This window comes from Paroedura picta, chromosome 1 (genome assembly GCF_049243985.1).
Source record: "Paroedura picta isolate Pp20150507F chromosome 1, Ppicta_v3.0, whole genome shotgun sequence".
NCBI classification, from domain to species: Eukaryota; Metazoa; Chordata; class Lepidosauria; order Squamata; family Gekkonidae; genus Paroedura; species Paroedura picta.
In genome coordinates this window covers 135,278,064-135,298,282 of record NC_135369.1, presented here as the reverse complement: position 1 = coordinate 135,298,282, position 20,219 = coordinate 135,278,064, and the positions used below count along the sequence as shown (strand labels likewise).

At 42.6% G+C, this 20,219-nt stretch overlaps 1 protein-coding gene and 1 long non-coding RNA gene across 12 annotated transcripts in view; one reads left to right on the top strand and one right to left on the bottom strand.

Annotated features, from left to right (window-relative positions):
• The window catches only part of GABRR1 (gamma-aminobutyric acid type A receptor subunit rho1), a 45,622-nt gene extending 26,925 nt beyond the window's left edge, over nucleotides 1-18,697 (bottom strand). For 3 of the 11 annotated variants that reach the window (XM_077304594.1, XM_077304639.1, XM_077304587.1), the window contains exons 1-2: nucleotides 18,529-18,691; nucleotides 15,557-15,611 (exon numbers count right to left, since the gene is read on the bottom strand). Coding sequence is in view for 5 of the 11 variants with exons in the window: in XM_077304587.1 (XP_077160702.1) it covers nucleotides 15,557-15,578 (22 nt within the window). In the remaining 6 variants the exon portion in view is untranslated. Of the gene's footprint in view, nucleotides 1-15,556; nucleotides 15,684-18,528 lie in introns of those variants that run through there. The other 8 variants (XM_077304632.1, XM_077304603.1, XM_077304566.1 and 5 more) reach the window with 6 other exon arrangements.
• Nucleotides 18-15,528, top strand: LOC143821100 (uncharacterized). The gene is made up of 2 exons (XR_013225671.1): nucleotides 18-12,760; nucleotides 15,331-15,528. It is a non-coding gene; the product is annotated as an uncharacterized LOC143821100 (long non-coding RNA).
• Nucleotides 18,698-20,219: the final 1,522 nt, after the last annotated feature.

The following is a 20,219-nucleotide window of genomic DNA, read 5'->3' as shown; positions in this document are numbered from 1 at the left end:
CTAAAAAAAGAAAGAAAGAATAAATTATTTGCCAATTCAGAGATACGGTCAGTTGAACTCAGGCCACTAGTGACTGAACTAAAACCACTAGTGACTGATTAATAAAAAATGAGTGATTTAGTAGGCCTTTCTAATTTAGTAATGTTTTACTTCTTGACCACACAAAATGGTGCCCTTTATATTCTTTTTCTAACCCTGGAATGACTAAGCTGCCCCCATTCCTTCACTTAGATTTAAATTGCCAACTGATGGGAGGAGTTTACCAAGAGATGTTATTTACCTTTATGTGATGAAAAGCTTCACTGGCCACCTTCTGCACAACAGGCTTGCTGCCTCAGGTTGGGCCTTCATTATTCCTTTATTATCAGGGCTGCCAACTCTGAGTTAAGAAATGCCTAGGGATTTGGGGTGTGGAGCCTGAGGAAGGCAGGGCTTGGGGAGGGGAGGGACCTCAGTGGAATATAAGGCCCTAGAATCCATGTTTCAAAATGGCTATTTTCTCTAGGGCAGCGGTGGCCAAACTGTGGCTCTCCAGATGTCCATGGACTACAATTCCCATGAGCCTCATGAGCCCCTCCCAGCAGGCAGAGGCTCATAGGAATGGTAGTCCATGGACATCTGGAGAGCCACAGTTTGGCCATCCCTGTGGGAACTGATCTCTGTTGCCTAGAGAGCAGTTCTAGTTCCAGGAGATCCCCAACTGGTGGAGGCTTTTGGTGAAAAAGATCTATATAGGTAGCACCAGCCCACAAAACGACAGTTGTCACAAACACACTTCACCTAAAATGAGGACGCAATCTCCATATCACTCAATAAGTACTGAGGCAGTCTAAGGGTCCAATTATATTGAAACGTCTGGGAATAGGCACCCCTGTACATATTGGGGCTTACTTCTGTGTATAAGAAGAAGAGTTGGTTTTTATGCCCCACTTTTCACTACCCAAAGAAGTCTCAAAACAGCTTACAATCGCCTTCTCTTCGTCTCCCCACAACAGACATCCTTTGAAGTAGGTGAGGTTGAGAGACCTCTGACAGGACTGCTCTGTGAGAATTAATTTTATCAAACCCATAGATCTGCAATTCCTACAATTTTGGATAGCTTTAACAAAGTCACTTGATGACCATGTGGACCACAATATGAAGTCCATTCATTTACCAAATATATACCCTCTTTTCCCCTCCTTTACTTTCAAACCAAATCTCTACTTTAGTGTTGCTGAGACCCCCTTGATAGCAAAACAGTCACAGGTGATCAGCAGAGCAATAGCCACAAATAGACAAGAATACAAACAAATCTAATTATGGATGCCTGTTGCCTCAATATGTATTTGAAACAGTTTGAAATACTATCTTTTGCAGAGGTGTCAAACTCATTTGTTATGAGGCCCAGATGTGATGTAATTACTTTGTTGGGACTGGCCATGTGTGCTATAAAATGTAATGCCAGGTACTAGAGATTTAAGCTTCATAAATGTCACAGGCAAATCCAATTAATCCAATTAACAATATCATTTTTACTTAAAATAAAAACAAAAGTAATTGATTCCTAGGAGTGAAAACAATTGATTTCTACAAAAGCCTCAGTAAATGTGTATTTAAAAATATGCAAGACTATTTTTTCCCCATGGGATGTAACATTTCCAAACAAATTAGTGACTTTTTGTATATAGAGAACTTTTAGGAGATGAGTCATCTTCCTTGCAAGTCAATAAGGTAGTCCTTTAGCAACCCACATAGGCCCAGACTCCTCAGCTGAGCGCAGCTATGATCCAGTTCTCACTCTTTTTTTCTTCTCTTCCTCAGTCCTACCTCTGAGAATCTCAAGGAGGAGCACTGGATTTCCCCCTACTCTGCTCCATCCTCACCATCACCAACTATCCTGTGAGGTGATCCAGGCTGAGCAACCTGCCCCTCGTGACTCAGATGACAGGTTCCTGGATCAGAAGAAGGGGGAGTATCTGAACCTGGCTTTTCCTGATTCCCCTACACTCTCATCTGCCCTTCATTTCCCACAGGAGTGTGGGGTGGAAGGGAAGGCTTGATGGAGAGGCTGTTTCCAAAAATCCCAAGGGGGTGCTTTTTGTCTTCCCGTGCACCTTTTCCTTCATAGGCTAAGAGCAGGTATAGGGGAGAAGGGAAGTTGCCACCCCCCACCCTCACTGACACTCACTCTGCCTCCCAGTTTCACAGCTGTTCAGATGTGTGGCAGCAACTGTGACACTTCTTTTTCCTTCACCCCTCCACTCACTTCAAAGGCGGGGACATCTTTCCTCTCAGAGTGGCAGGCAGTAGACAGCCTAGTTGCCTCCCAGTCCACATGCTGGTCTTCCTCCTCCTCCTCTCTCCCCTGCCAGTCAGCAAACCACCCCTCTGCTTGCCTACTCTTGCCATCTCCCTCATGGTTGACATTTGGTATGGCGGTGGCAGCACCAGCCGCTCAGCTCTGCTCCCTATCTCGGGGCTTTGGCAGTCCTCCCCAAGCTGTGGTCAGAGGAAGCAGGAGGAGGAAAAAAACACACCTTCTCGTTCACCATCTTCACTGCCATTCCCCCCAGTATTCTACTTCTGCCTCATAGTCCTGCCCCCTAGCAATTCCCTTTCTATTTTTTGACAACCTTGATCACACACAACCCTCACTGCATGTGCCTGCTCCCCCCTCAACCAGCCTCCTGTATTCTCTCCCTCACGTCAGTTGCTCACAGGCTAAAATGGGCTAGTTCTGGTGCCCAGGCCATATGTTGACAGCGCTGTTTTGTGATGGGGTGTATCAGAAAATAATTTCAGGTGCTCTCCCCTTTACTTGAAGCAATATTGCCTTGCTTTACTGCCGTGTTACGCATCCGGTTACGAATAAGAATTCCATGCAGTGTCTGAGTATAACTGGGGGATGCTTCATAACGTCTGGTCGTAGTTTATTGTTTCCATTCCATTCCTAATCCGTATTTGGTTGCATAAGGAATTCATAATTGTGCATTTCTTAAGTAATCTTGTTTTTATTTTTGACAAACGGACTATTGGGTTTAAATTTATGTAAACCAATGACCGAGCCTTCATTGAGAGAAGTCTTTTCTTCTTTCCCCATTGAATTTCTTATTGTGATTACTATTTGGACTAAATTGGGATTATTGATAGCAGTTTTTATTCCATGCTGTTTGTTTAAAGGATAATCTTGTCCCTTTTATTCATTTACAAGTGAGGACCATCAAGAACATTTGGTGGCATCTCATTTTTCTCTGTATTCCCTCCCCACGATTTCCACTTTGCGTCCTCTGGCAGTTCTCATAGCATTTTCCTGCTTCCTCCACTCTTCCATATCCAGGGCCATTCCGCACAACCAGCAATGTAGCTAAATCTGAGAGCTATTAAAAAGCGCTGAAATCGATAGGAGAAGGAGTCTCAAAGCAGTTTACAATCGCCTTCCCCTTCCTCTCCCCACACCAGGCACCCTGTGAGATAGGTGAGGCTGAGGGAGCCCTGATATCACTGCTCGGTCAGAACAGTTTTATCAGTGCTGTGGCAAGCCCAAGGTCACCCAGCTGGCTGCATGTGGAGGAGCAGCAGGGAATCAAACCCGGCTCAACAGATTAGAATTTGGCACTCCTAACCACTACATCAAGCTGATTTTGGGCTCCCAGTTCACTCTGTTTTCCCATGGCTACAGAAATAAATGCCTGAGCAATAGTTTTCTTGTTGCCATGGCAACCACTAAAATGGGCACATAAATATCATAGTCTCAGTGGGCATTCTTTTCTTCAAAGCTATAAGCATTGTTTTTGTTATTTTGGGGAGTTTTAATTCCTCAGTGCATTTTTTATTTTTAGATTTCATATTTTGTTGTAAATCTGAGGCTTTTTTCAGGTTTGTAGAATAACAACCCTCTCCTGCCCTATTATGCATATTTTTGTCCATATTCTTTGGACTAGTTCAGAATTAGATATATGATTTTATTAGATGAGATAAAAAAACCTGTTGAGTTTGATGGGTGTGGGAGGCTTGGGGAGTTCCTATTCCCTTCTCCAGGTGAACTGTTGCCTGGAGATTAGTTGCAATTCCGGCAGCTCTCCAACCACAACATGTTTTTTAGTTTTGTGGTTTTTGATGTCAGACCTGTGTCCATTGATCCTTTGGCAGAGGGTTAGACCTAACAACATCACCTACACCATCAAAGGCTTATACACTTGCTCATCACCCAGGCTTATATACCTACATCATCAAAGGCTTATACACTTGTATGCCATCAAGTGCCAACAATGCCCCTCTGTTCTCTACATAGGGAAAACAGGTCAAACCCTCCAATTGAAAAACCTGTAGGGAAACTTAATTAACACATCAAAACAGATAGGGGTTTAAAGTTTACAAGACTATAGATCCTTGTTAAACAATTACAGTTATAAGGAAAGGAACAAATAAAATGTAATGAATAAATATTTATGAAGAAAAATTATTATCTATATAGGAAAGGATTAGATAGATAGGATCACCCTGATGATGATGATAGAATGTCATGCTGAAGAATCTCCTGTATTGTTAACCATGAATAACAGAACCAGATCTATGTTGTCTGGGTTAATTACTTATTTTGCACTGACAAGAAGAGGTTCTTATCATGAAGTCCCACTAATAAGGCAGAAAAACATTCTTGAGTTAGGTAATAAAATTGGATCCTTCCAATTAAAATCAGCAAATTAGTTGTTGTTTAGGTGCGAAGTTGTGTCTGACCCATCGTGACCCCATGGACAATGATCCTCCAGGCCTTCCTGTCCTCTACCATTCCCTGGAGTCCATTTAAGTTTGCACTGGATGCTTCAGTGACTCCATCCAGCCACCTCATTCTCTGTCGTCCCCTTCTTCTTTTGCTCTCAATCGCTCCCAGCATTAGGCTCTTCTCCAAGGAGCCCTTCCATCTCATGAGGTGGCCAAAGTATTTGAGTTTCATCTTCAGGATCTGGCCTTCTAAGGAGCAGTCAGGGCTGATCTCCTCTAGGACTGACCGGTTTGTTCACCTTGCAGTCCAAGGGACTCGCAAGAGTCTTCTCCAGCACCAGAGTTCAAAAGCCTCAATTCTTTGACGCTCGACCTTCCTTATGGTCCAACTTTCACAGCCATACATTGCAACTGGGAAGACAATAGCCTTGACTAGACACATTATTGTTGGCAGGGTGATGTCTCTGCTTTTTAGGATGCTGTCTAGATTTGCCATAGCTTTCCTCCGCAGGAGCAAGCGTCTTTTAATTTCTTTGCTGCAGTCCCCATCTGCAGTGATCTTGGAGCCCAGGAAAATAAAAATAAAATAAAATCTGAAAATTAGTAGGTTTTCTTAAAGTTCTACTAAAGTTCTCATTAGTATGCAAAGTTTCACACACCTAAAGAAAATTTAGCTTAATGAGCAAGGAATACCACAAAACACATGCATTATTTTAGGTTTGCAGCTGGAAAACTGGGAGGTATTTGTGAGCGTGTCTGGAGAGAAAGGGGCCATCTTAGACATGTTTAAATATTGGTTGTTTTAACAAGCCTGTATTCTCCTGCCTGATGTTCACAGCTGTGAAATGAAAAAAGTTTGCCTCTTGTCTTCATGTCATTCATTAATGGGGGGGGGGGGGAGAGAGAGGAACTAAGAAAGAAAAGGGAAATGTTCATGAAATGGAGGGAAGGACAGAGCTCTAAAGAAGAGTACCTACAGGTTACTAGGCACTGTAGATCAATCACCAGAAAGGCCAAAGCTGAGAATGAGCAAAGATTGGCCAGGGAAGCCCATTGTAACAAGAAAAGATTTTTCAGTTATGCGAGGAGCAAACGTGATGTAAAGGAGGCAATAGGCCCACTGTTGGGTGCGGATGGACAAACTCTAACGGAGGATGCAGAGAAAGCAGAAAGGCTCAGCACCTATTTTACATCTGTTTTTTCCCACAGGTCAAAGGGTTTAGGCACCGAGACACTATCCCTTGGGTACTGCCATCTCTAGGTGGCAGGTTGACATGGTCAGAGAGGTTGTCGAGAGGCATTTAGCTCCACTGGATGAGTTCAAATCCCCTGGGCCGGATGAAATGCACCTGGAGAAAATGGTTGTTTTGAATGGTGGACTCTGTGACATTTTACCCCACTGAGGTACTCCCCAGGCTTCATTCCCAAATTTCAAGTTTTCCAACTTTGGTAATGCAATCCTTACCCCCTCATCCCCTGATCAGGGCTGGTTTATCCATGTAGCACATGTAGGATGTGCTATGGGCCCCATACTTCCACAGGCCTCACACGACACCTCCCCCCAATGGATCATGTCTGTATATATCCTGTCCTCTTTTCCCTCTTTAAGGATACTTGGATTAACACCCCTTTCCACTGTAGGGGCCCATCTGCCCCCAGTCTGGCTGCTCCCGCCGCACTTATATTCTGCCTGAATCCTCAAACTGGCTCTGGTGCTGCAGGCCCCATAAATCCCTAAACCATTCCAGGACCTGGCAACCCTAAGTAGTATATCAGGAGCCTATCAAAAGAGAAATAAGCACAAGATTCTCATTGCTTTTTCCAATCAAAACTCAGCCTTCTAAGAAAAGAAAACAGTTTTTCACTTTGTATTATTCTGACAACAATGAGAATGGCAAGAAGCTAAGATGACAGAAGTTTATTAGAGATGACAGCTGCTAGAAGCATAGCAGTAGATAAATGCAGTGTGATGAGAGATAATAAAAAAAGAGGTAAAAATAGACAGAATCTGGGTCATATTGGGATTCTAGTAGCAGCCCAGGAAGGCAACGGATCTGCCTTGTGCTAGGGAGATTCCTTCTTTGTTTGCCAGCCTATGTATGTCAAAGACCATTTTCGGAAGCCCATTTACTTATTTTTTCCTTGGCTCCCTACTTGCACTGAGGGTGTATCCAAATGCTAGATGAGTCCCCTAGCAGGTGTGCCTAGAATCTGGAAAGCAGCTCCAGGTCTCAACACCCAGCCACTGGTGATGCATAGGACAATGTCCTCTCTGGATGCCAGTAGAAGATGTGAGCCTGTTTATTATTCTGGGCATTCTGCTGTAAAAATAATAGGCTAGGAAAATGGGTACCCTTTAAGTGACATCCACTGAGTTCAATAACCTAATCCTTATCCATTGTTGTTCCTCTATATATTTGTGAAACAGCCTAGGGGATGGGACATGTCCGGCTGTCCAAGTTAGAATAGGGCCAATCAGGGTGCATCCAGCTTTGCCCTGATTGGCCCTGCCCCTGCAGCTCCCGCCCTCCATCCCTGGACTCTAGCCTCTTTGCTCTCAGATGTGCCTCAGTGCCTGGAGCCAGCAGCAGGTAAGGGGAAAGGGCCCTGGGCAAAAGGTTGTGGTGGAGGGCTTGCTAACGAGGGCTTCTTGGCCTGCTGATTGCCTGCTAAGGAGCTCTGTTCCAGGCCTCCTAACAAGCTGGCCAGCCCCCACCTGCCCCACCTGATATGTCTCCAAGCTGCGGCCCAAAGACACCTTAAACTGCCGGGCCAGTGGCCAGGGGAGGGGGCCCTTTCAAGGCCCGTTCTTAGGAATGGGCTTTGAAGCTAGTAATATAATAAACGTTACTTGGAACAGCGGACAGGCCAATCCAGAAAACTCTAATCACAAATAAGACCTATTTAGTTACTGAGTGTAGCACACCATGTAGCTTAACTTCTCACTTTCTGGTATTCTTCTCAGTTTCTAGGAGAGAATTTAGCTGTGTGGTGATCTTGCCCTCTTCCCTCACTTAAGCACAAGATTTCCCCTTTGTTTCTTCTTTCTAGCATGCTAAGCAGCCCCTATGTCAATTTTTTATTTGTTGGTCTATGGCTGTCACCCGGCCAGGTTATTATATATTTTGATGATGGTGCAGTCCAAGGATTTGAAGGAAGAGACAAAATCACCTGCTAATATTCCCCTCCTGTAATGGCACATGAGAAGCTTTTAAAAGTTCAAAAAAATATTTAATTTAATTTGGAGGGAGAAAGGTCAGGTGAAATCAGGAATAGGATGTTTGAGGTGAACCAATAATAAAACAGAGGAAACTTTGTAATTACACTGAATCCAGTTAAATAATATGTTGCCAAGAAGCAAGTATTTTTGCTTTTCAACAAGGTCTTTGAAACTTTGAGGAGAAAGGCTTTATTTATTTAATTGGATTTTTATACTGCCCTTCCCTATGGCTATGGCCGGTTTACATGGAATATTGCACAAATTTACATAGAACTTTACGACAATCTATAACATTACACGAATTTCAAAGGACATCTCAACAATATATCAATTTCAACAATTTCAAAGAACATCTCAACAATATATTGTTGTTGTTGTTGTTGTTAGTTGTGAAGTCGTGTCCGACCCATCGCGACCCCATGGACAATGATCCTCCAGGCCTTCCTGCCCTCTACCATTCCCTGGAGTCCATTTAAGCTTGCACCGACTGCTTCAGTGACTCCATCCAGCGACCTCATTCTCTGTCATCCCCTTTTTCTTTTGCCCTCAATCGCTCCCAGCATTAGGATCTTCTCCAGGAAGTCCTTCCTTCTCATGAGGTGGCCAAAGTATTTGAGTTTCATCTTCAGGATCTGGCCTTCTAAAGAGCAGTCAGGGCTGATCTCCTCTAGGACTGACCCCTTTGTTCGCCTTGCAGTCCAAGAGACTCACAAGAGTTTTCTCCGGCACCAGAGTTCAGATGTTGGTCAGCCTCAAGGTAATGCCTGGTGGAAGAGCTCCCTTTTGCAGGCCCTGCAGAATTGTAGAAGTTCGGGCAGTTTCTTTTCAGTTTTTGCTTTACCTTATAAAGCACAGTTTTCTGAGTTTTCCTGATACATCATATTTACAAGGCAAAGATGCACAAGGATGTTTTTTGTTTTGTGACCCGCCTTGACCCAGCTTCTGGGAGTGCCGGTATAGAAATACAATGATAAATAAATAAAGTTCCTAAAACCCTTCTTTCTACACAGACCAGGGATCACTCCTCTTTTAAGAGTTATCTCCCTTTTCACTGGGCAGGGTTTGCTTCTTTTGACTAAACTGTATCTTTTTCAACTGTGCATGCACAGAATGCTGTTTGAACAGCCTGTCAAAGGTTCTCAGATTCTGTCACAATTTGAAAGTGCATCACAACCTGAAATAAAAGTTCTGGGTGTCAAGCCATGGAGAGTGCTCTGTACACCTCACTGAGACCAAGTTGGATTTTACAGTGTAAGTCAATGTAATCAATATGATTAGACATCCAATAAGCAATAAAATAGGATTAGTACTACATATTGTTGACTTTGGAAACAGCTCAGAGTTCTCACCTGAAACATAAGAAGAGCCCTGCTTGATTAAACAAGTGGTCCATCTGTTGGTTGTCCCAGGCCCCTCGAAATTTGCCTGGCCTCGACCAGGGCCAGGGCCTTTTTGGCCCTGCCCCCAACCAGGTGGAATGAGCTCCTGGAAGAGCTAAGGGCCCTGGTGCAGCTCTCTGGGTTCTGCAGGGCCTGTAAGATGGAGCTCTTCTACCAGACGTTTGGTTGAGTCCAGGGCGGACACCAGAGTTACCAATCTGAAGATACTGCCCTACCTCCTTATGATCCCCCCCCCAGGTTAACATCACCCAGGGTCATATGTGGGAAACAAGACTGGGAACAGTAGGGTGGTAGATCCAAGAATTTGGTTATGCCGTCATCATTTGTAATTGTAATGAGGGGTTTTATTCTGTAATTTTTATTGGTTTATAATTTGTAAACCGCCATGATACAGCTCATGCTTATAGTGGCAGTCTAAAAATCAAATAAACTATACTAACTAGTCCAGCACCCTTTCTCAGACACTGGCCAACCAGTTTCTCTTGAAGACTAGCAACAGGGCCTAGAAGCCCAGGCCTGGCATTGGCTCCTGACACTGGGATTCAGAGACTAACTGCCTTGGAACAAGAAGTTCCCCTTCAGTTCCCATGGCTAGTATGTATAAACCTATCCTCTATGAAGCTGTCTAACCTCATTTTAAAGCTATCTATGTCTGTGGCCATCACTACATCCTCTGGCAGTGAATTCCACATTTTAACAATTCATGGAGAGGAGCATTTTTTTGTCTATTCTGAATCTACTGTCACCAGCTTCACTGGATGCCCTCAAGTTCTAGGATTTTTTTTTGGGGGGGGGGAGAGAGAGAGAGAGATTCTCTTTGTCAACTATATCCACTCTATGCATAATTTCATAAACTGTTCTTTTCTTCCTATTTCTGCCATCAGCACTGCTCCACTGATGAAAGAGACAGGGAGGGCAATTTTGCTCCCTTTCCCCTCTTCAGTGCAGCCCACCAACACATCTATTACTCCATATGAGCCCTGCAACCCCATTAATCATGTTTTGAAGGGAGAGAAAGGATGCTAGGGGGAGGGGAAAATGAGGAACATCTATAACCCTCAGTGCTTTCAACAGATGGAATGCTAGATCTAACATTCTGCAATCTATGTACTGAGGCTTCTAAAAAAATTGTTCAGCAGCTTACAGGTCTAATAAAAAGTTCCTGTGGATGGATTTGCCCCTCTCCCCAGTTTATATTCTGTCTATTTCTGTGTTAAGAAGCTATGCCATTGGCCTTTTCTTTGGTGTGTTTTCTGATCCTAAATGCTTTTTTTTATTGATTTGAGAAAAAGTCAGGGGTAAATGGCACATGCTCCTGGGCTCACTCTTAATTATGACAAACTTTGTTGGATTTTGCTTAGTAAAAAGATAGATACTATTTATGCAAAAACCAATAGATATTGTTCATAAATTGAAAAGAAAAGGTCCTGGAAATGCAACTAACAAGTGAAGTCAAACTCTAGGTCAAAGTTGTCTTTGTAGTGAAATAAAACCAGTTTTTTAAAGCCAGTGGCAATCTTATTTGAGGTGAGAAAAATAAGTTATTTCAAGTCAGTTTGACTACCCCAGCTGTAGCTTTTCTGCAGAACTGTAGTACACAAGTAATTATGTGAAATAGCAGTCTACCTCTAAGCAGTGACCATAGCAGGGAAGGGGCTTTTGTTTGACAATTTATTTATCCAGCTACCCTGTTTCCCTGAAAATAAGACATACCCATAAAATAAGTCATAGCTGGATTTCTAAGTGTTTGCACAATATGCGCCATAGAAGTAAAGCTGTGGCTGTCGTTCTACTCAGCACTATGGGTCTCCCTCCCCCAGCACCAGCCAGCAACAGTCTGGGCGTGCACTGATGCCCAAGGCGACCAGCGGAGGGGCGGTGCTGGCACCAGAGCACCATCTGGCACCTGCACGTGGGTGCAGAGCTCTGCACCTCTGTGTAGACGCCGGCTGGTGAGCCACCAGCATCAGCACCCCTCCCCCCCAAGCTGTGGCGCTGGCCGCCCCGTCTCTCTCATCCCACACAAACACCTTTGTTGATGGCACCGACTTTTCTAAATACCTATAAGACACCCCCTGAAAATAAGCCATAGTGTGTCTTCTTGGGGAAAAATAAATATAAGACAGTGTCTTATTTTTGGGGGAACACAGTAGTGAAGCAGAAGGGTATTCCCTGTGCTGCCTCAGTGGCTGTCTTCTTGCAGGAAAATGAGGAAGCAGAGCTGCTTCAGGCTATGGGTGGACTGGCTCACCAGTGATTTTTAAAAAATTCATTGGGGGAAGATGTGGTGGAGGCTTTCAGTTTTCATGGAAACCTGTGGTCTGCTGTAGTTCATCCTGCCCAATATCTACGAAGAACAGTATACCTCAGAGGGAGAGGCTCAGGGTGGTTTACAGGAACAGTACAGAAAAATCAGTAGCTCTAAATGGTAACAGTACAGTAAATAACAACAGAACAATAAAATAGAATAATAGAACAATGGTGAGAACAGTCATTCAAACTACAGCATACTGACAGCCCTACGGGTTGGATGCGTCAGGTGATGATTTTCATGGGAGGGATATGAAGATACAGTTTTATGAGGATAAAGTTTTTAAAAACTGAGTTATTTTAATTTGCTCATTCCCCATTAATGGCTCATGCTATCCTTGTATTTAGACTTAGTTTGTATCTGGCCAGTGAGTTGACTTCACTTTTTGTTCGGTTGCACAAACATGTTAAAATTAGTGTCAGACTTATGTGTCATCCTAATTTCCATCCAACAAAAATGGGTTACAATTGAGTCTAGTATAAGTGGCAATCCATGACTGTTGTACAGTCAGAAATGTTAAAATATCTATAGGGTCTCTCTTTCATCAATAAACTCAGTTTGAGGGTGTGCAAATGAAAACACACCAAAAGTTTTAGGAGAGTGTTTCTCCATCCCCCATGAGCATCCCCCATACCTCAAGTGTGATAGGACTGAAAAACTGAATTACCTCTGCTACAATGAATGAAGGTATTATAGAGAGTGATCTTGCCTATCTGAAGACCAAATTATGCTGTTCTGGTACAGGAAGTTCTTCCTAAGAAAATGAAAGTGGTTTTATTACACCCTAGAGCTCTGGGCCATTTTGCCTCTACAGTTACCATCTCTAAGCAGTTTGATCAGTCTTTTTCAAATACATTACAAGATTTTCCTTGATTGATCTTAGGCTTTCAGTCTCTGCATAACATTCCTTTTTTCAGAATACTATTGTTTTAAAAATCCCTTTACATCATGAAAGAATAATGCAGCCAATTCCACCCCACCCCTGGAAACAAACCCTGGACAGCCAGTGTGGTGAAGTGGTTAAAGTGTGGGAAATCCATGTTCAAATACTCTGTTAATCCATAGAAACTTGCTGGGTGATGTGGGCCAGAGTTGTGAAGATAAAATGGAAGAGAAGAGAGTGAGGTAAGCCATTTGGGGTCCCCACTGGGGTGAAAGATGGGATGTAAATACAGTAAATTAATAAATATTCCAAACCAGATCATTCCTTTCCTTTGCTTCCATAGTGATATCATATGATGCCGACATTACTTAGAATCAGCTAATTTTGAAGGCTGGACAACTTGTGACCTGTCTGCCCATATCCTCCAGCAGGCTTGCTCAACCAGGGTTTTTTGAAATCTTGGGGTTTCTTGATGGCCCTGTAGGGTTTCCTGAATGGGTGGGAGTTAGTTCATTTTTAATGTATTTAAAAAATTTGTTAAACATTTGTTGTCTGATATAACTATATATGGTCATGTTGACCCACCCACCCCCAAAATGACCAATGATGGGACTGGGAAGGGGAGGTGCCCCAAGTGGGTGTGTATGCAGCTGTGCTTTCCAACCATATTTTGCACGCCACTTCTGGGGTTTCTTGAAGTCTGAATGTTTCAGGGGGTTCTCAATAGTAAAAAAGTTGAGAAAGGCTATCCTACAGCCTGGCAGGTATGTGACGGCACTTCTTTGCTCTGCAATCCCAAACAGGAAGCAAGAACAGGACATGCACAGAGCCCCTGGTTGCCTAAATTTGGCTTGTGAGGTCACAAATATGAAAGCCAGCTATACAACCTGAAATTCTTTTGGGAGTGCTTCTGCCTTATGTTCTAAGAGGGCAGCACTGGCTTTGATTTGAAGTAGTTAATAATCCCATATTTTTGGGCTGTTCAAATAGGTAAAATATTGAATTATTTAGCATCTGAAAAAGCATTGTGTCGGGGCAAGCAACCATTTTGCTCAGCCCAGATCACCTGACACCAAATTTCTCTAGTCCTAGTCTGACCCTGCAACTATTACACCACTCTGGCAATCATTGCTAATTTCTCAAAAAATAAATGTAAACAGAAATGAACAGGAATGCAGTTGCCACTACACACAACAGCAAGAATTATTTACATGGCATGAATGTGAATGGATATTTTCAGGATTATAAATGAACAATGGATCTGTTGCAAATGTGTCCATTTTGTGCATCTTTATAATGACAGGCCCCACAATAATTTTACTTGCTTTATGGAACAAATTTAACACAATAGTACACTTGCTGTTTTCACTACTAAGTGTATTTCATGATTTATAAGGTGGATTTGGAATTGATATTGATATTGACACTTGTGTTTTTCTTTCATACTTTGATGCTGGTCAGTGACCGTAAATAAATAATCTAATCTATGTGTTTTCCCCTCAGCCCTGAATCTTTTGCCCTTGATAAATCAGTGGAAGATTCCCAAGAACAATGCTATGAAGATTTTTGATTTTTTAAATATTATTTTAAGTCTAGCAAATTTAAGCCTATACCAATAAATTATTTTTAATTAAATAAACTAATTAAGGGACCAGTCTTAAAATGTTCAAAATTAAGCCTGGTTGGCTGGGTGACTTTAATAGTGAACCCATAAAAGGTATGAACTAATAGCATTCCTCTGACCCTCTGTAGAGTCCAATCTTATATAAGACCAGGAATAGTTTTAGGATTTGAGGGGCCCTTAGCACCAGAGCCAGTTTAAGGATTTGTGGGGTTCTAGCAGAGTACAATTATGTTGGGAGAAGCCAGATTGGGAAGGGAGGGGGGCCCTCTCAGTAGAAAGTGGTGATACTGCAAGTGTCCTCAAAGAGGGAAAAGGGGGAGGAGAGAGGCTACAATCCTAATCCATGGGGGGGCACTGTTTGGGGCCCCTGGAAGTGTGGGGCCTGTAGCACATGCTACATGTACTACCTGGATAAACCAGCCCTGAGCACGCCTCTGTGAATTGACTAGGACATAGAATAAACATACTCAGAATTGTTTAGTAGAATATATTTGGAGTCCAGTGGCCCTTTAAAAACAGATTCTATTGCAGCATGAACTTTGAAGAGTCAAAGCTAACTACCTATGATGCGTGTATTTACCTAATAATTGTACGCTTCCTGCCTCTGATGCTGTATCTCACAAAAGCTTATCCAGAAAAAAGTTAAAGCATAGCTAATATATGTCCTTTGCAGAAATAATGAGGTCATTAAAAAAATAGGTGGTAAAATCTTCTACAGTTACTCCAAGTTCAAATCCATTGGCTTCAGTGGGCTTAGATTCTGCAAAAGACTGCAGTTTTAGGCTGGAATTCTAAATATACTTGCTGGGGAGTAAAGCCTCTTGAGTTCAATATGACATATCTAAGCATGTTTAGAATTGCACTGAACATATCATTTTCTCCTTCCAAGTCCCAACATAGTTTGTAGTCAGTTTTGGGGTTTCCCCAAAACTTGATGGCAATGCCCCCTCCCCAATAACACTAATGGACATATATATGGAAAAGAGAAAGTATGCTGTTCGTGGAAGAAGTCTGTCATATCGATTTGACACAACAGAGCTTTTCATGTTGTGGAGGGCTTCAACCAGAAATATGAAAATGGAGGGGGGGGATATTGGTATCTACCCATTATAGTCCTATTCTACCAACTAAATCAATAAATTCCTTATAAGAAACTGATTGATGTAACTCTTTCTGCTTTCTTTTCAGTGAACAACAAATAGAGCACCATACCCAACCATATTTTTACGTTCTGTATTTTGAGTTGCATAAGTATGCCACAGATAATCTTCAAATGAAAAAAGCATTAAGCAAAATCATAAAGAGAAAAGAGGATCACTTTAGTACAAATAGCAGATTGTTGCTACAATGGCTACATTCAATAATATTAAACTAAATTAACTCTGATGCTAGGGAGTCGCATGAGTTAACTTACCTGCCTTTCTTGTAGACCTCATGTATTTCTTTTCCTTGCCAGTGAGCTTTGCATGCTGTGGACAAGAGCCATCCCCAAAACAGAAAGAAAATGCTAAAATGCATCTTATGGACAGTCAACATGATATCCTTCTAGTCTGAGGTTCAGAAATAGTCCACAAAAGAAGAAAAATAAAGATCCTTTTGTTTGTCTTTTTAAGACATTATCAGTCGGTTCCTTAGGAAGGATGTTTACTCATATGGGGGGGGGGGGGGGAAACATCCCACAGTATTTAATCTGGACAGTGGGGAAAGCAATTTCCACTAAACCTATAAATCCCTCGACGTCAGATGGCAGGGATTTCCGAACAGTGCAGAATTTATGAATCTGTACAGAACAATTATTCTCTCTCTCCCTCCTCTGACTTTTTTTGTTGCTTGCACCAGCCTATTGTATAAATTGGTTTAAAATGAAGTGTTTCAGATATTTTGGAAAATGGAATTGGTATCATTCCATCTAGGAAAGCAGGGACAGTGTGGCTTCAAGAGGTTGTCTGGGGTAGCTCTTTAATCAGTGAGAAAGGATATGATAAGCACCTGTTGAGATGCCTTTATATACCAGTACTAATTTTATCAAACCGCCATGTCTTGGAACCCCCATCTTATTCTCATGGGTTCAGCCTTTGTATGAAAGATAATATTTTCATCCCCTGCCCCCCACCCCCTCCCAAAAGCATTTGACTCTTGCTGTTTATGGGGATGCCATTGTTGTGTTTCAGGGAACACACAGGCCTTGTGGCATATGTGCCATTTTTGTCTGTATGCCAGGCCGCTTGGATGGACGGAGGCCCTGAGGAAAATATCCAATTAAGGAGGCAAAGATGCGTACAAAGTCAACTGAGTCTCCTTCCTGCACTGGATATTTATAAGCCATCATAGCTGCTCATTGCTCTCATCTCAGCAAAGAGAGCAACAAAAGGCTTTAGAGGGCTTAGGTAATAAAACTGCCAGCATTGGGCAAATCTTAAAATGGTTATGGATGACAATGAAACAGAAATAGTGGCTGCTATAATTACTGTCTGGCTTTAGGCTTATTGTTTCCTTTCCAATTAATCATACCAGTTTTTATTATTATGTACTTCTAGTCATATTATGTAGACCCAGATAGCTCTGTCACTGGAATCGTCTCACAGCTGCTTTTCATCTCCTCCAGCTTGTGTTGGTTTTTAATTTACTGTTAATTTTAACCTATCATGTACATCACCCTGAGCCATATTGGGAGGGCAGCATAGTATTATTATTATTATTATTATTATTATTATTATTATTATTATTATTATTATTATTATTATTATTGATGATAACCCTAACCTAAGAATATGCCCTAATAAAATTCCTATTTTTTCTTATATTTTTAACATCCAAAATAATTTACAAAAATATTAATATATTAATATTAATATATCCCTTTGCCAACCAGGTCACTAAATCTTTCCCAGGCCTAATGCTCCTTCTTAAACTTACAAATTCCCCATCTTGACCCATACCAAAGCTAACCCTAACATAAATCCTTATTTTTAACATATTTTTACATGGAAAATAATGTTTTATATATATATACACACAGCCAGACAGACAGACAGACACATATCCTATGGCCTTATCTAGCCATGTCATTCAGTCTTCCCCAGCCCTAAAGCTCCCACTAAATTTACAAGCCTAACCTGAGAATGTGCCCTGATACGAATCTCTGTTTTTCTTACATATTTTTTTACATGTAAAACACTATAAAAATATGTATACATCCCATGGCTTTTCCTAACCATGTCACTAAGACGTCTGCAGGCCTAACACTCCCACTGAGCCTAAAACCTCCCCACCCTACCCATGCCTAAACTAACCCTAATCACAATATGTACCCTGATATAAATCTCTATTTATTTACATATTTTTACTTGTAAAATAATCTCAAAAAATATTTACATCTCCCATGGCCTTTCCCAACCATGTCACTAAGCCTTCCCCAGGCCTAACACTTCAACAAAACCAGAACAATCTCCTTTTGGACTCATGCTATGATAACCCTAACCCTAACCTGAGAATTTACCCTGATATAAATACCTATTTTTTAAACATATTTTAACTTGTAAAATAATGTCTAAAAATAATTGTCTGGGTTGCCACCAATGACACCCAGCTCTGGTAATTACCTTCAAGGCCCAGTGTATCTGAGAGACTGCCTCCCTGCCTATAACCCCAAAAGATTCTTACGCTCCGCCACCTCCAACTGGCTACAGATCCCTGGCCTTAAAGAAGGATGCCGGAACTCAACAAGGGCCAGAGCCTTCTCAGTCCTGGTGGAATGAGCTCCCTGAAGAAATCAGGGCCCTGCCCAAATGTTAACAATTCTGCAGGGCCTGCAAAAGGGAGCTCCTCCACCAGGCATTTGCTTGATGTTGACCGACTCAAAACATCTGCAGCCCCCCCCTCAGATGCCCTCTATGACTGAACAATCTGACCAACCCAGGGATTTGTCAATGTTATTGTTCTGTTAAAATACTGTTCTCGGTGGCATGTTATGTTATGAGTGTTATTTATCATATTGTTATAATGTTCTATGTAACTATTCTATGATATTTTATGTAAACCGCCCAGAGCCATATGGAAGGGTGGTATAAAAATCTAAATAAATAAATAAATATTTAAATATTTTCCTAAACCCTACACCTAACCCTAATTCTAATCCTAAACCTTAACATTAAACTCTAACACTAAACCATAACCCTAACTCAAACCCTACGCCTAGCTTGCAAGGGGAGCAGCCATTTTTGGGAAGAGGTTTAACTCATCTTCACATTTTTTGCCTTTTCCAGGCATTTTCGCCTCAATTTTCAATCAGATTTCTCAGCTGGGGGGGGAGGGGACTAGACAAAAATGCTTGAAGTTTCTCCAATTGAAACAAATGGAGAGATTTTGCCACATCATTGTGATCACCTTACAGTGATCACCTTAAGCAGCAATCCAGGAGGTCTTCACCTTGTCAGAAGAAGACATCTGCAGCCAGAAAAGGAAAAGGCATCACGCATACCTTGCTTGCAGAATCTCCAGGAACTTCAGCCTTTCATCATTTGTTGATCCCAGATACTCCTTCACTAGAGGCCTGTTCGAACAAGAAACAAAAGATGCAATCAGAACAGGAGGCAGAATTCCACCAATGTTAACAAGAAGAAATGGTGAGTGCACCTGCTCAATTATACAGTTCGTCAACCTCATCACAGGCAGGAATATCACTCTTCCTCCAGGATATCTTAGAGCAGAGGTCTCCAACCCCCGGTCTGCGGCCCGGTACTGGGCCGTTAAGGCCATGGTGTCGGGCTGCCAGCGGACGCGCCTGCCTTCCCCTCCCCCCTCAGCGAGAGGGGGGGAAGAGGCAGGCGCAGCCGCTGGCACGCCAGCGACGCAAACGCGCACGCGCGGAGCCGCTGCGCATGCGTGTTTGTGCCCCCTGCTGGCGAAAACGTGCACGTGCGGCCGTTCTGCGCATGCGCGTTAGCACCACCTAATGGCAAAAACGTGCATGTGCGGCAACTGCTCGTGCGCGTTTACGTGCAACTGCTGTGGCCGGGCCGCCGGCTCTCTCCCACCCTCGGAGGCGGTCCCCGACTGCAAGAAGGTTGGGGACCGCTGTCTTAGAGGATGAGGACAGATCAGAGGCTTAGACCTCCTTAACCCAGAAACTTATAACAAGCCTGATTTAATGAAGTTTTGGAGCTTTCTCATGTTACGCTCCCGGAAGTCTCTACAATTGCCATACATAAGAGGAGCAAGAGCACAATGCCTGGCATATTAGATGATCTGAAAACCACGCTGATGGGCTTCTTTACTGAACAAAAGGATCACACTACACAGTTTATGGACAGAGTTATCTATGCCAGTTCCTTTCCATCAGTATAGTTTTATAGTTTTATGACTGTGAGAAAGGGCCATACTTCATTAGACATTTAACCCATATGGTTTATAGAGCATGTTCTCATTACTATTTTGAGGGAAATATTACAAGTACAAGAAGGAAAGTTGAAGGACCGGGTAAGTGGCATCTGGGACTATCCAGGAAATTATGAAGCAGAACTAATGGTGGAGATTTGGATCAGATGGTACCAAAAAACCATCCACACACTCAATATCCGGATCCAGAAAGTAAAGTCAGAAATGGAGACTGACAGAAGGGAGCTCGAAAGAAGGGAGAGGCATACACCTGCTCTACTGCTCCAGCCAGGAGCAGATGCCAGACAACAGCCAAATCAACAGAAGGAGCAACCAGCCTACAGAGGGTTCAACATGGTGCTACAACAGCAGCCATTCCAAGAGAGATGACTTTTGCTGTGACACAAATGAGAAAGGTGTTTTATGGTCATCAGAGGGACTCTGAGTCTCAGAGGTCCCCACAAATGGATGAGGACCAGGACGGCTTTCTTCAATTGAAGAAGAAATTCATTCTGGGAAGAGAGGAGTAGGGAGAAGCAGAGGGGGAGAAGGGGGAAGAAGAAAAGGAAGAAGGGATGGGAGAAAGGCTGAACAGGGATGGAGAAAGTGACATAGCTGAGGTGGAACCCCTTCACCTAAGTGAAAATGAATCCCATGATAGTAATGGGATAAATTCAGAAGATGGAGAGGAAGGGACCAGC